This window comes from Anopheles gambiae, chromosome 2 (assembly GCF_943734735.2).
Source record: "Anopheles gambiae chromosome 2, idAnoGambNW_F1_1, whole genome shotgun sequence".
NCBI lineage: Eukaryota > Metazoa > Arthropoda > Insecta > Diptera > Culicidae > Anopheles > Anopheles gambiae.
The window spans coordinates 112,351,122-112,364,432 of record NC_064601.1 but is presented as its reverse complement, the minus strand read 5'-3'; the positions used below and the strand labels follow the sequence as shown (position 1 = coordinate 112,364,432).

Below are 13,311 nucleotides of genomic sequence, written 5' to 3'. Positions count from 1 at the left end.
CAGCGGCATTTTGAACAGCAGAAGAAAGTATCGAACGAACGACTTGTGTCGCGCGAGTGGGTCCACTAACCATTGGCTGGTGGAATACTAATCGATTTGAAATGGAGCTTTCGAACCATGCACGATATTGGTTATGACGCGATTGCAATCTTCACTTTCGTTGATTAATTCTGATCGAATGCAGTGATAGCGAAGTAACCTATCGTTCCAAATAAAAAAACAGGAATATGTCATCTTTGGAGTATAAAGACATTCATAATTTTAGTTGGCAGAGGTTTAAAATAACGCGAAAGAACATTTTTAAAGCGTTAGTTAAACAGAATGCATACATTTAGGCGCAATGTTCTAGAATTAGCAAAGAGACTATGCAATGTATGCAATTTGCACAACAAAATCTAATTAATTAAATCTGAAAGACATGATGAAAAGCTCATGAAAATACGAAAGATTTCAATGACCGTAAAACAATGCTAAATATAATAAGGAAAAGGTCGTTGGTTGGCAATGTCATGTATGTGATTATTTTGAAAAGTGCAAAGGACTTTGTGGCTGCTTGTGATTATACTATTCCAAATCAATCGCAAACCACCTTGCTCCCAATCCGGCCAGGTTCAGCATACTCATGCAAATAGAAAAAAAAACATAAACAAACGCCCTTGAACCAGTGCACTAAATAAAATTCCCCATCGATGCCGATGCGATATAGCCGTGGCCATATGACAGGGATCACCCCCGGTGGGACCATAATTCACCCCCAGCCTAACCAGACACATCGTTCGGTCGGCATTTCGGTCTTGCCACCTCGCTTACAACTATTCCAAAAACTCTCCAGCCTTCCAATCCTACCCGGCACTATCCGGAGTTGGCCGTTAATCCGATTTCTTGCACGACGGCACGTGATCTGCATATTAACGTACACCAAGTGCATTCATGCGGCACGCGTAATCAGGCGCTGCTTCAGGTGAACTATTTGCTACTGAACGAACGTTTGCTACGTTGTGTTGTCGTAACCGGTCGCCTTCGGGTAGTTTATTACTCACCACTGCTAGGTGACAAAATGAATGATGAAGAAGAGCACTCGATCGATCGCACCAAGGAGTAGGGAGAGGCCACGTAGTTCCTGTGCAGCAGTAGTCCTAGCCTGCATCCTACTACCATAAAGCGCACAAAAATAAGCCAAGTGGGTGGTGTGTTAACGGATTGGGTTTGCGATTTTTATCGCATATAAAAGTTGCTGCGATCGTGGTAAGGATCATACAGCAACCAAGCCTCGAACAGTTCGCCTCTTCAGCACTCCGCTCAACAACAGCACCCAAACTAAACCTCAAAATGTTCACCAAACTGGTAAGAACGATCGCCGCATCCTTCGAGTGAGCGGTGAAGATCACTAAAACATCTTGCTTTTTCAGATCTGCATTGCCGCTCTGGCCATCTCGTGCGCTTCGGCCAAACCAGGACTGTTGGCGCCGGTTGCTGCCCCGGTTGCTTATGCCGCTGGACCCGCCGTCGTCACCGCCCAAAGCTCGCAGGTCGTGGCCCGCAACTACAATGGCATTGCTCCGCTGGCGTACACTGCACCGGCCGTCGCGTATGCTGCCCCGGCCGTCGCTAAGGTAGCCGCTCCGCTTGCTTATGCTGCACCGGCACCACTAGCTGCTGCTGCGTATGCTGCTGCTCCGCTCGCCGCTCCGTACGTGGCCCCGTATGCCGCTCCGTATGCTGCCCCGTACGCTGCCGCTTATGCTGCCCCGTACGCTGCCGCGTATGCTGCCCCGTACGCCAAGGCGTTCGCTAGCCCGCTGCTTGCCCGTGCTCCGTACCAGCTGTGGTAAACCGTCGGGCCGGCTGATCGTGATGGTGCAGTCAACAGTTCCTTACCGTGCATGCCAGCAGTCTGGTGAACGTTTATTGTTGTTGAGTAATAAAATATAGTCAAATGTTTTGAAACAAATTAATTTCATGATGGATTGTCTCTGTTTGTATTGGTCCTTTCTGAGTGGTGAAAGGGGTTGTCCTTATTCTGAGCTTAAATGTATGCGATTTTGGCTTGTTTTCGCCTTAAAAGCCACACTAGTTAGAACTTTGTGGTGTCTTCGGAGAGTAGTTGAGTTCCGTGGCGTTGCACACCACTAAAGCTTGCATTAAGATTAGACGGTAGAGAATCGTGGCTCAAAGTCTTCGTATTAAACTGTCTTATTGGTTGACATTCTGTCCCAAGGATGACAAAATTGTACTATTATGCCTACTACAGGTTACACCGAAAACTCTTTTAATTCTCTTAACGCATTAAAGTTGCTAAAATTTAAAACTTCTGTCCCAACTTTCAAAGCCCATCAGCCCTTCTTCTCTATTCTTGCACAGATTTCGACAGTTAATGATTGATTTAAGAATATTCGCAAATTGGGATCGATCCAAAAACGGAACGAATCATTTGATACCCGGTACGATTAAACAGGTTCTTCCGGTTATGTACATCGCGTTGCTTTCGTTTTCGTTCCGTGTTTTCTTGCACGCAAATCACAAACGCGAATCATCAAGCAAATATCAACAGCAATCCAAAATGGATCACCTATTTTGTTTCGTGTCTCATGTTTCTTGTTTCCTCCACTTTTTTGCCCTTTTTCAAAGAAACGTTCTGTAGTTTGTTCTATGTTTGGAATTCCTATATTACAATGTATTGTATTCCTTTTACACTGTACGCAACAAACATGGCTTTGGTTATTCAATCAAACTATCGAAAATGAAGCAATCAGCAATTGCTCGATCAAGCTGTCGATCATCGGCGACTTTAACATCCACCTTATCGAGAGACGAATGAAGTAGAGATGCTCAAAGTCTCTATAAATTAAATAGCCAACCATCCACCTCTTCCTGTAAGTGATACATATTCTATACCATTCATCAACGTGTGCGTGTGCATTGTTTTTCCTAATCTTCCAGAACACCTTCCCACACACTCCAACAACTTTTTTTTGTATAGATCGTAATTTGATATTCGTATTCTGGACTTCAGCGTCAGCCAGTATAAAAGCGCGTACTTCAGATTCATTTTCATCAGAAAGTAATCAACTTCAAGTGTTAGAACAGCTGCTTCAACAGTCTTCAAACCACACATAACAAAATGTTTGCCAAATTGGTAAGTATCTTGCTCGTAGTAGGAAGTGAAGCAGAAATTAAGAATTGATTTTCACTTTCGTCCTGTGTAGTTCATCGTCGCCCTTGCCGTAGTGTGCGCTTCGGCTGATATTGGGTTACTTAAGGGCCGTTCTCTTGACTTCCCGGTAGCCTATAGTGCAGAAGTTGTACCGTCCGTTGCCTACAGCGCTCCAGTTGCCTCGTACTCGACCTACTCCGCAAGCCCGCTAGCGTACAGCGCCCCAACACTGGGATCTAATTTCTACTACCATGGCCGTACCGTAGTCGTCTAAGAGCCACGACAGAACCTCACTCCCTATGAAACACACTGGAAACGATTTCATGTAACATTATCTACAATAAATTATAAGCAATACGGCAAAGCCGTCCCTACTGAATAAAAAAACTACAATAAATTGATTGGAATTCAAAATTTCTGTCCCATCTTACGTTTGCTTCAATGTTGTAGCATGTGTTGTAACGCTTCTTCTCTATTCCTGCACAGTTTTCGGCAGGTTATGATTGATTTAAGAATATTCTAAAATTGGGTTCCAGCGCTAATCAATGAAATTAGAAAACGAAAACGGAATGAATCATGTGATACCCGGTACGATTAAACAGGTTCTTCCAGGCGAACCACAAACAGTGTCGAATTATGCATGCCAGCAAGGAATACGAACAGGTTCTAGTTCTGGATTGTAGTTTTGGCAAATAACAGAAAGAAGAGTTCCTCCACGCTTCCAAAATCCAAATGAATCGCCCTTTTGGTTACGCATCTCATGTATCTTGTTTCAAGCTTTCTAACTCTCTGTTTCTTACGAAGGTTCTGTAGCTTGTTCTATGTTTGGAATGCCTATGTTAGAATGTAACCGTTTATTTTTTTAAACATAGCTACATATTTCATTGAAGTGTCGTTATCGTCGTTTTGCTCGATCAAGCCGTCGATCATCGGCGACTTTAACAGCCACCTCTTTCAGTAAGTGATACGCATTCTATACCATTCTTCAACGCGTGTGTGTATTGCTCTTCCTAATCTTCTAGAGCACCTTCACGCAAACTCCAATATCTATTTTTGTATTGATCGTAATTTGATATTCGTATTCTGGACATTATGCCCAGCCAGTATAAAAGCGCGTACTCCAGATTCACCTTCATCAGAAAACAATCAACTTTAAGAGTTACAACAGCTGCTTCAACCGTCTCCAAACCACATACAACAAAATGTTTGCCAAATTGGTAATTATATAGTTAACCAGCAGAAGCTAGAATTTAAATTTACTTTCATTATTTGCAGTTCATCGTCGCCCTTGCCGTTGTCTGCGCTTCGGCTACAATTGGGATACTTACCCCTCGTTCTCTTGACTTCCCCGTGGCCTATACTGGAGGAGTTGTGCCCCCCGTTGCCTACAGCGCACCAGTTGCCTCGTACTCGACCTACTCCGGTTCTCCAGTGACCTACTCGACGTACTCCGGCAGCCAGCGAGCCTACAGTGCATACAGTGCCCCAGCGCTGCGATCTTCATTCTATTACAACTGACATGCCTTGTCGTTTAAGGAACACGATAGAACCTCACTCCCTATGAAACACACTGGAAACGATTTCATGTAACATTCTGTACAATAAAATAGACTGGAATTGCTTTCAACTCCTACAATGCTTGTCTTCACCGACCAAAAGCGGAACATGATCCACAACGGACCAACAAACAAATAAACAAAAACTCCTTCCCCCACTCCTCACAGCAATTGGCAATTGTTGCGCTGCAAGGCAAGGTGCAAACACGTGCAACGCGATCGCCCGATTATGCGACCATGTTTAGCATAACCCTACACAGTTTCAATGCCAGCGGCCAGCGATTATGTCACAAACGCACTGGCCACCGTTCGATCGGTGGTTCGATCAAACGCTACGGACTTAGGATCGTGCCTGGATGTGTTCGAGGCGTGGAATAGATTTATTTGGAGCGTTCGGCGCACGGGCATGAATCGTGACGGACTTCCTTCAGCAAGAAACGGGGTGGGAACGGAAATCGGCCAAACAGATGGGTAACGGTTGATAGCAACCCCCTTGAGCAGTCGCTGTGTTGGTTTTTGTTTTTTGGGGACGTTTCGGGTGGGACAAACAAAACAATGGACGGTTTGGCGTTCGTGCTTTTCCTATAAATACTCGATATACGGGTATTATTGGCTCATTACGCACTAATTGACCGTTCATCAAGCATCAGCCCGTGCCGAGGTCCCAGTGAAAGTGAAAAGAAACAAACAAACAGCTTAAAAATGTTTACGAAGGTGGTAAGTAGGACGCATTCTTTCGGAACATTCCCATCAGAGCGTTTACATCACTTCGTTCTCTCGTCATTCCAGTCCATCGTTGCTGTCTGCAGTCTGCTAGCCGTAGCGTCCGCTAAGCCACATGTCCTTACACCCGTCGGTCCTGGTGTTGTCACAGCCCAAAGCTCACAAGTGTTCGCCCGAACCTACAATGGCTTTGTGCCCTTCGCCGTACCGGCACCCATCCCGGCGCCAGTCCCAGCACCAGCCTACCATTTCGTTCTGCCCGCGGCACCGCCAGCGCCCGTGTTCTACCCGCAGCCGGTCGTTTACAATCCTCCCGCGGCCATCCCAGTTCCGGTGCCGGTTCCAGCCGTACCCGCCGTACCAGCGGTAGTGGCTGCTGCTCCCGCCGCCAAGCTGGTAGCTGCCGCTCCGGTGGCGAAAGTTGCCAAGCTGGTGCGACCGTTCCATGCTACGATCCGCTACCGATCGGTCGTTGCCTAATCGGGCACGGTGGACGTGTGTGATTGCTGCTGGTGGCGGCCCCCAAATGGCAAAACATGTGATTAAGTAGTGCTTAAGCTAATCAGTGACATAGAGACTGCAATCGAATGGCACAACTTCCTTCGCCGAAGGTGGTGTGCGGGCAGGGCGGCGATGTACGCTTTTGCTCCAATAAATGTACGGTCAATCTTTGTATCCCGTGGGAACTAACATGATTTGTTTCGATTTTATTTCGCTTCTATGGATGGAATGGTGGAAAGTTTAAGGAGAAGAAATTCAGTTCAGAAACTACATCAAAGTTGAGATGTATCCATTAGTACTATACGATATTCAAATTTCCCTATGGAGATAGACACTTTCTTCGCTTGCGTTAGTTTCCACATTTGAGTAGAGGATCATTCTAGATCAATTTTAGTATTTATCATAACGACAAACAAAGGCTTCCCTGAACTAATCCACGCAATTGCACACTAAGTCCTTACTAGAACAGGATGGTTCAAGTGCGTATCGATCCTCCGGTTTTGTAGGAGTTGCCTCGATGGACGACAAGACAAGATCGATTTGCATTCGCAAATGTCAAGAGCAATCTTAAAACGGATCGCCCTTTTTGTTTCGTGTCTCATGCTTTTTGTTTCAAACTCTCTGCCTCTCAAACAAAGGTTATGTGGGGGGATTGGGCTTAACGAAAATGTCCTTGATTATTCCAACTATAGTAAATGAAGCAATCAGCTGTATTTCTGCTGGCTTGCACTCCACACACCAAAGACCAGTTTGATCGTTTATTTCTTTTTAAGCATAGCTACATATTTCACTGCAGTTTCGTTATGCGTTTTTTGCTCAATCAACCTGTCGATCATCGGCGCCTTTGTCATCCATCTTTTCCAGTAAGTGCTACACAGTATATACCATCCATCAACGCGTGTGTGTATTGCTCTTTCTTATCTTCTAGAACGCCTTCCCACATACACCAACATTTTTTTGTATGGATCGTAATTTCGTATTCTGGATTTCATGATCCGCCAGTATAAAAGCGCGTACTGCAAATTCATTTTTATCAGAAAGCAATCAACTTCAAGTGTTAGAACAGCTGCTCCAACAGTCTCCAAACCACACACAACAAAATGTTTGCCAAGTTGGTAAGTATTCAGTAGACTAGTAACAGAGAAGCAGAAATTTAGATAATCGAATTGATTTTCACTTTCATTATGTACAGTTCATCATCGCCCTTGTCGTTGTCTGCGCTTCGGCTGGATATCCACTTCCTAGAGGCCGCTCTCTTGAGTTCCCGGTGGCCTACACTGCAAGTGCTGTGTCCCCCGTTGCCTACAGCGCTCCAGTTACCTCGTACTCGACCTACTCCGGCTCTCCAGTCACCTACTCGACGTACTCCGGCAGCCCCCTAGCCTATAGTGCCTACAGTGTCCCAGCACTGAGATCTTCATTGTATTACAATTAACGTGTCGTCGAAATCGTCTAAGGAACGCGATAGAACCTCACTCCGTATGAAACACACTGGAAACGATTTCTTGTAACATTCTGTACAATAAATTGGCTGGAATTTCTTTCAACTCTTACATTGCTTGTCTTGATTGTGTTCAATTGTTGTGCTACTGAGAGGGTAACGGTTGATAGTAATCCCCTTGAGGAGTCAACTGCACATACAATCCTTGCGAGAAAAGGATGGTCCAAGTGCGTATCGATCCTGTCCGGTCTTGAAGAAGTCTATGGAATCTTTTGGAGTCTCCCGGAAACATTACAGGTTCTACTTGATGGGCGAGCTAAGTCCTACAAGCCCATTTAAGATGGATTTGCATTCGGATCCTCCTCTCCTAGCAAGAAATAACTGTCTGGTTGCGTTGCGTAAATCAACATATCAAGCAATTCTTTATGCGCTGTTACGATAGCATAGATCCATTAGATAAAGAATAATGAGAAAAGGAATAAAAAATAAAGAATAAAGAGGCAATGTTGTACTTGCAAACAATAAATTTATATTTCAAACATAACCACCATCAACCGATGCTTCATTTGTGTACTTGTTGAGCAGATGAGATACGTTTTACAGCAAATACGATCCATAGGCACTGTAAGGATAAGCACTGTAGGCGTAAGGAGAAGCCGTGTATGCCGCCGAAACTGCCGGGACAGCCGCCGTGTAAGCGGCAGCAGCGAACGGAGCGGCCAGTGGAGAGGCCACCGCTACGGAAGGAGCAGCAACGAGCGGTGCCGAGTAGGCCAGCGGGAATACGGGCTTGCCGTAGGCAGCAGCAACGAGCAGGCCGAAGAAGAAGATCTATGGTGCGAAGGAAGAAGCGATGAGTTATCGAAAGTGAAAAAGGCTCTTGAATGGAAGTGCTTGTCGACTACTTACGATTTTGGCAAACATGTTTAAAGGATGGTTTGATTGGCTTTCGATTGAACAGAACAACTGTACCGTTTGCTGAAGAATACACTCGCTATTTATACTCTTCTAGATGCTCTCCCCCCTGTGTTCCTTATCAAATACTGCCAATTGTGGAGGAGTTACGATTAAAATGCGATCAACGACATCGCATCGTTCATGCAAACAGCCTTGCACACATTCCGACTAGTACCCTGGAGGGGCCCTGTCAAATCACTCACCTAACGGGAAGGACCCGAACGTCGTCAAGGTCAGTTCGTCGCTTCTTACGGCTGGGGTTGCGTAACTGACACCGTTAGCATGATCACGTCCGTACCGATCGCAATTGGTCAACCGCTGGTTTCAGTGTACCGTTTTTTGTAATGCGTTTATGATACCGGCGTTCGATTTCAATTTCCAGCATTAATATTCCCATCGTATGACGGACACACTGTCTGCCTCGTCGAAAGCAGGGAAGAGTGGGTGGACTTCACTGGGACCAAGTGAAATTGAACAATAATACCGTATGCAACTTGGCAGGAAGGGTTGAGTTGTTGGTGTGGGTGTGTGTTGTGGATTGGTATAAAAACCATCTTCAACTCCAACAATGGCATCAGTCGCTTCCAAGCAATCTAACAAACCTTCCAAGCCTTTCGAACGTCAGAGTTCTCCACAAAACCCAACAAGCATCATGTCTGCCAAAATTGTGGTAAGTGTCCTTTAATTCTTCGAGCCAATTATGTTCGTGCTTAAACCATACAATCCATCCCGCTCCTTCAGATCTGCCTGGCTGTGTGCGTGTTCGGTACTGCTTCGGCTGGAGTTTTCCCAGTGGCAGCTCCGCTGGCTGCGGCAGGAGTCGTCGCACCGTACGCCACCTCCTACAACGCACACACCGTCAACCATGCGGTAGCGGCTCCGGTCGTTGCGGCTGCTCCGGCCGTCGTTGCTGCTCCGGCGGCACGCTTCGTTGCACCGGCTGCTCCTGCCCTGGCCTACACTGCCGCTGGACTGCCAGCTTACAGTGCTTACACTGCCGCCGGTCTGCCAGCCCTCAGCGCCTACTCGGCCTACACTGGACTGCCCGCTCCGTACGTGTTCTAAGGCACGCGTTGAAGCAGAAGCACATTGGCATAGACTGAACATTGGGGTTCTGTCGAGACGATGCTGATCGTTCGTGTGGTCGCCACCTTCCTGCATCTAGGATCTTTTGTACATACCGTTCTTCCCGCTTAACTCAATTCTTGTCACAATCAAAATACAACACCTTTTTAGAAGGAATGTTCCTAAAAATGGATACCGTAGTTACATCTCTCCTTACCTTAGTACATCCGAAAGCCATTTCTTCAAAGAACTCCTTGCAAATTTGCTTCTTCTAGTTCACCACTCTATTTCGAGCGGATCCTGCATAAAGCCTGCATAACTCCTCCACAATGTGCATAGTAAACGATCATCTTATTCTATGGTACAACAAACAACCGTTGTCGGTCAACGCCTGCCTCTGTACACGACTAGTGGGGGCTTGGCTTTCAGCAACTTACTGATTTTACACATCACATGATAGTTTAGTCCTACGTATGGGTGCACAGTCCATTCGGGGCTTGAACCCATATGACGGGCATGTGGTTAAGTCGTACAAGTTGACAACTGTGCCACCAGACGGACCCAACAATGGCTTACTTAATTTCCACTTTCGTTCTAACAATGTCTCACACCAACCAATCGAACCATTTTTATCGAACGAACTAATTGTACTTACTTACTTATCCGGCGCTACAACTGCTTTACGGTCTTGGCCTGCCTCAGAAGTGTCCGATACCGCTCACGGTCTTGCGCCTTCGTCTGCCAGTCCGTTAATCCCGTTATACCTTAATGGCGGACGCCTCCACGCCATCTTGCTACCTCAATTTGGGCCTACCACGTCTCCTCTGTTCTTGTGGATGGCCTAAAAAGACTTCACGGAGTGAGTCATCCGTTTCCATGCGTACAACATGGCCAGCCCACCGGAGCCTGGCGAGCTTGATACGCTGTACGACAGTGAGGTCGCCGTAAATCTCGTATAGCTCGTCAATATAACGGCTCCTCCATTGTCCTTCCACACATACGGGGCCAAGTATCCTTCTGAGCATCTTCCTCTCGAACACGGATAATTCCATCAGCCGTATCGGAGAACTCATTCGTCGAAGAACGAAATTTTGATCATAGAGGGCTATGAAATGAATGAAAATGAGCGTCGCGGCGAACATTCCCGGGAACGAACGAGCTCCCCGATACGGCCGCATGTCTCAGAGGCGTATGTGAGTACCGTATGCTCTGCAATGGGATGGGAAGCGAAGCCCCATGAGGGATAATATAGGCTCTCACATCCAATTCCGACACGTCCTCGTCATGCAGAGTGGTAACGTGTGCCACCACATATCCTAGCTTGCCACTTATACGGGTATGCCACCACATATCCTAGCTTGCCACAGTATACGGGATAGATCCAACCCCTTGGGCGGATGGTGGCATATGGCGAGGGGGGTTCCTGAACGTCGGGGGACGCTCGAATCAAGCTCTCTTCTTTCAAAAAGCATTAGTACGCAAGCATGGATTATGGCTTTTGGATTATGGACATTACAGTAGGGCATTCATTTAGCTTTGTTTTATTATCCCTGACGACATCTGCCTTACGTTATTTAGTACATGTTTAAATCTCGTCTATCCACATACAACATCTCTTATTGTACCTACCCCAGTAGCACACAGGCCGGGTGCTACTCTACTCATTCCGGTTCGGCTTTCTTCTCCCGGCGCTTCTTTTTGTTTGGTGGTGCATCGTTCTGTTTGTCGCTTTCCGTGTTGTTAGCATCGTACAGCCCGGCCCGCACGAACCTTTGCGCGGCCGGCTGATCGAGACGGGGCCGCTTGGTGAGGTTATCGTGTATGGTCTGCAACCGTTTCATCGCTTCCCGCACCCGGCCGAGATCCGCTTTAATGTCATCCTGAAAGACGAAGAGACAGAAAGAATTAATTTGAATGTTTCTAAAGGCAACAACCATTCTTCCGCAACACTTACCATGACGGTGTTCGGACGACCGAGCATCTTCTCGTGCATCCAGAACAGTGAGTTCACGCAAAACGCACACAGCGTGTCGAAGCGCACCTTTTCCTCCGCCGTAAAGTTCGGATACTTTTCATATTCCCGATTCACGCTGGCCAGCGTTTCCTGTATCTGATCGATGGCTTGCATGAGGTTTTCGTTGTTGCGTATGAACACGAGATCACCCTTCAGCACGCCATAATCATCCACGGGGGTGCCTGTAACCGTTTCCATATCGTTCACCATGTTTGGAGGGCTTAGGAAAGTTTTTTATTCACTTTTTGGTGGTGGCAGATATTTAGGAAACTTTAAATAATACAATTTCTATGAAAACGAACGTGTGCCGCGTGTTTGCGATGCACCGGCCAAATGTAAACAAACACACAGCGCGCAGCTGTCAAACCGATTTGAAGCGTTTCGTGTGAAGCGTTTCATTACCGTATCCGGGCGCAAAACAATCTAAGAAAATGTGATTCAAATCTTACATTTGCTTTCTTTTTTGGAAATCAGGAACATATTAAACTATAAGATCATCATAAGACCGAAATTTATGGTAGAATACATTAATTAAAGTCAGTTTTCGAATTGAAATTGACGGTTGAAGTGTGTACACCTCCTTTGACAGCTGCCCAGCTGCTTATTGCTGTTGTTGTTGTTTCACGGCTGTTGTGTTGTTGGTGGGGGAAGCGATCCGCGAGCGATTGGTATTTCTCTTACAAAAGTAAATAAATAGCAATTTGGGCCGTAAATTGCAATTACTTCAAGTTCACTAAGTGAAGCGCATAAACGCTTCCACTAAACGCAACCAAAAGCTTTATATATTTGCGGGCGTAGCTTCCACAGAAATCGGTGCTTCCCCCAGCTCCGCGTAAGTGATTGTGTGTATTGTGTAATCTTGTTTGAGTATCTGTGGTGATCTTGTCGTTTTATGTATTTTTCTCTTTGGCCTGGGATCTAATGATTATTTTAAGTTAAAGCGTAGCAAATTAAAAGCATCTCTACGATCAAGTATCCGTGCATACAACCCAAACTTATGCTGCACCTTCATCCGTCTTCAACTGCTCAATACACCGGGACCGGTTTTATGACCTCCTTTTTCTTTCCGTCTCTTTCTATTTTCCCTCTATGTGCATAGGATGAATTTTTTGCGCACAGCATGCGAAATCGCACGTACATCATCCGGCGTGGCTCGAACGTCGACGCTGCTACGATCACGTAGCACTGCCGCAGCCGGTCGAAGCTTCAGTTCCAACCAGGTCGAACCAAAGCCCCAGCAGCCACCGAAATCAACACCGTCCGCCGGTGGAAGCAATGGATCGAGCATCAACACGCACACCCACACACCGAACGCGCTGGAGAAGCGTATGCTGGTCTTCATGAAGCGGTACAAATCCATCGAAGAAGTTCCTAACTTTGTCAGGTAGCGTTTCCGTTTTTTTTTCTTCTTTGTTTTTTGTATGAAATGATCCTTCAATTATTGTTTTTCCCTCCCACTCGCTAGCCAGGAGAAGATGGAACGGGTCCGGAATCAGGTGCGAATCAAGATCGCCAATTACATGATGATTGCGACGGCGATCGGCTGCATCGTCATGGTGATCAGTGGCAAGAAGGCGCAGGAGCGGGGCGAATCCGTTGCCCAGATGAACCTGGACTGGCACAAGGAGTACAACGAGAAGGCCCGTGCCGACTACGAAGCGTCGCTGGCGGCGGAAGCGAAGAAGAAGTAAAATGCTGTGTTACCCACCACAGGCTGGTCTCCGGCAAAGCCATCATCAATTATCCTTACACCTGACCTGTTTTTTGCTAGAAAGAAAGGTCCGGTGATTATTGTGCGCGTTAAAACTACGCCTCATTTAAAGTGTTGATCTTTTAGGCGCTAGAATTTGATAAAATCATCCTGTAAATACAGCCAAGCGATGGAATAATGTCACTGTGG

The 13,311-nt window shown here is 46.3% G+C and overlaps 6 protein-coding genes across 6 annotated transcripts; 4 read left to right on the top strand and 2 right to left on the bottom strand.

Annotated features, from left to right (window-relative positions):
* Nucleotides 1-1,000: 1,000 nt before the first annotated feature.
* LOC5667232 (cuticle protein 16.5) lies at nucleotides 1,001-1,955 on the top strand. Its single transcript, XM_001687985.2, has 2 exons — nucleotides 1,001-1,344; nucleotides 1,410-1,955. The coding sequence occupies exons 1-2, from the start codon at nucleotides 1,330-1,332 to the stop codon at nucleotides 1,830-1,832; spliced, it is 438 nt and encodes a 145-aa protein (XP_001688037.1). The 5' UTR covers nucleotides 1,001-1,329; the 3' UTR covers nucleotides 1,833-1,955.
* Nucleotides 1,956-5,282: 3,327 nt separating this feature from the next.
* On the top strand, nucleotides 5,283-6,123 carry LOC5667237 (calphotin). Its single transcript, XM_001687988.2, has 2 exons — nucleotides 5,283-5,427; nucleotides 5,500-6,123. Exons 1-2 carry the CDS (start codon nucleotides 5,413-5,415, stop codon nucleotides 5,911-5,913), a joined length of 429 nt encoding a protein of 142 aa, XP_001688040.2. The 5' UTR covers nucleotides 5,283-5,412; the 3' UTR covers nucleotides 5,914-6,123.
* Nucleotides 6,124-7,881: 1,758 nt separating this feature from the next.
* Nucleotides 7,882-8,607, bottom strand: LOC5667235 (cuticle protein 18.6). Its single transcript, XM_001687990.2, has 2 exons — nucleotides 8,285-8,607; nucleotides 7,882-8,206 (listed from the first exon to the last, which is right to left on the bottom strand). Exons 1-2 carry the CDS (start codon nucleotides 8,297-8,299, stop codon nucleotides 7,973-7,975), a joined length of 249 nt encoding a protein of 82 aa, XP_001688042.1. The 5' UTR covers nucleotides 8,300-8,607; the 3' UTR covers nucleotides 7,882-7,972.
* A 306-nt stretch (nucleotides 8,608-8,913) lies between these two features.
* LOC5667230 (cuticle protein 16.5) lies at nucleotides 8,914-9,590 on the top strand. Its single transcript, XM_001687991.2, has 2 exons — nucleotides 8,914-9,002; nucleotides 9,074-9,590. Exons 1-2 carry the CDS (start codon nucleotides 8,985-8,987, stop codon nucleotides 9,395-9,397), a joined length of 342 nt encoding a protein of 113 aa, XP_001688043.1. The 5' UTR covers nucleotides 8,914-8,984; the 3' UTR covers nucleotides 9,398-9,590.
* A 1,296-nt stretch (nucleotides 9,591-10,886) lies between these two features.
* On the bottom strand, nucleotides 10,887-11,756 carry LOC5667229 (uncharacterized). Its single transcript, XM_001687992.2, has 2 exons — nucleotides 11,352-11,756; nucleotides 10,887-11,277 (listed from the first exon to the last, which is right to left on the bottom strand). The coding sequence occupies exons 1-2, from the start codon at nucleotides 11,619-11,621 to the stop codon at nucleotides 11,059-11,061; spliced, it is 489 nt and encodes a 162-aa protein (XP_001688044.2). The 5' UTR covers nucleotides 11,622-11,756; the 3' UTR covers nucleotides 10,887-11,058.
* Nucleotides 11,757-11,976: 220 nt separating this feature from the next.
* Nucleotides 11,977-13,305, top strand: LOC1269960 (UPF0389 protein CG9231). The gene is made up of 3 exons (XM_061647439.1): nucleotides 11,977-12,243; nucleotides 12,511-12,795; nucleotides 12,877-13,305. The coding sequence occupies exons 2-3, from the start codon at nucleotides 12,512-12,514 to the stop codon at nucleotides 13,100-13,102; spliced, it is 510 nt and encodes a 169-aa protein (XP_061503423.1). The 5' UTR covers nucleotides 11,977-12,243; nucleotide 12,511; the 3' UTR covers nucleotides 13,103-13,305.
* The last annotated feature ends 6 nt before the right edge of the window (nucleotides 13,306-13,311 follow it).

Bases quoted from the DNA above. Each gene is read 5' to 3' on its own strand.
- LOC5667229 (XM_001687992.2), bottom strand. From the start codon at position 11,621: ATGGTGAACGATATGGAAACGGTTACAGGCACCCCCGTGGATGATTAT. The intron at 11,278-11,351 runs GTAAGTGTTGCG...TTCGTCTTTCAG, and splicing joins GTCGTCCGAACACCGTCATG to GATGACATTAAAGCGGATCT.
- LOC1269960 (XM_061647439.1), top strand. From the start codon at position 12,512: ATGAATTTTTTGCGCACAGCATGCGAAATCGCACGTACATCATCCGGC. The intron at 12,796-12,876 runs GTAGCGTTTCCG...CCCACTCGCTAG, and splicing joins GAAGTTCCTAACTTTGTCAG to CCAGGAGAAGATGGAACGGG.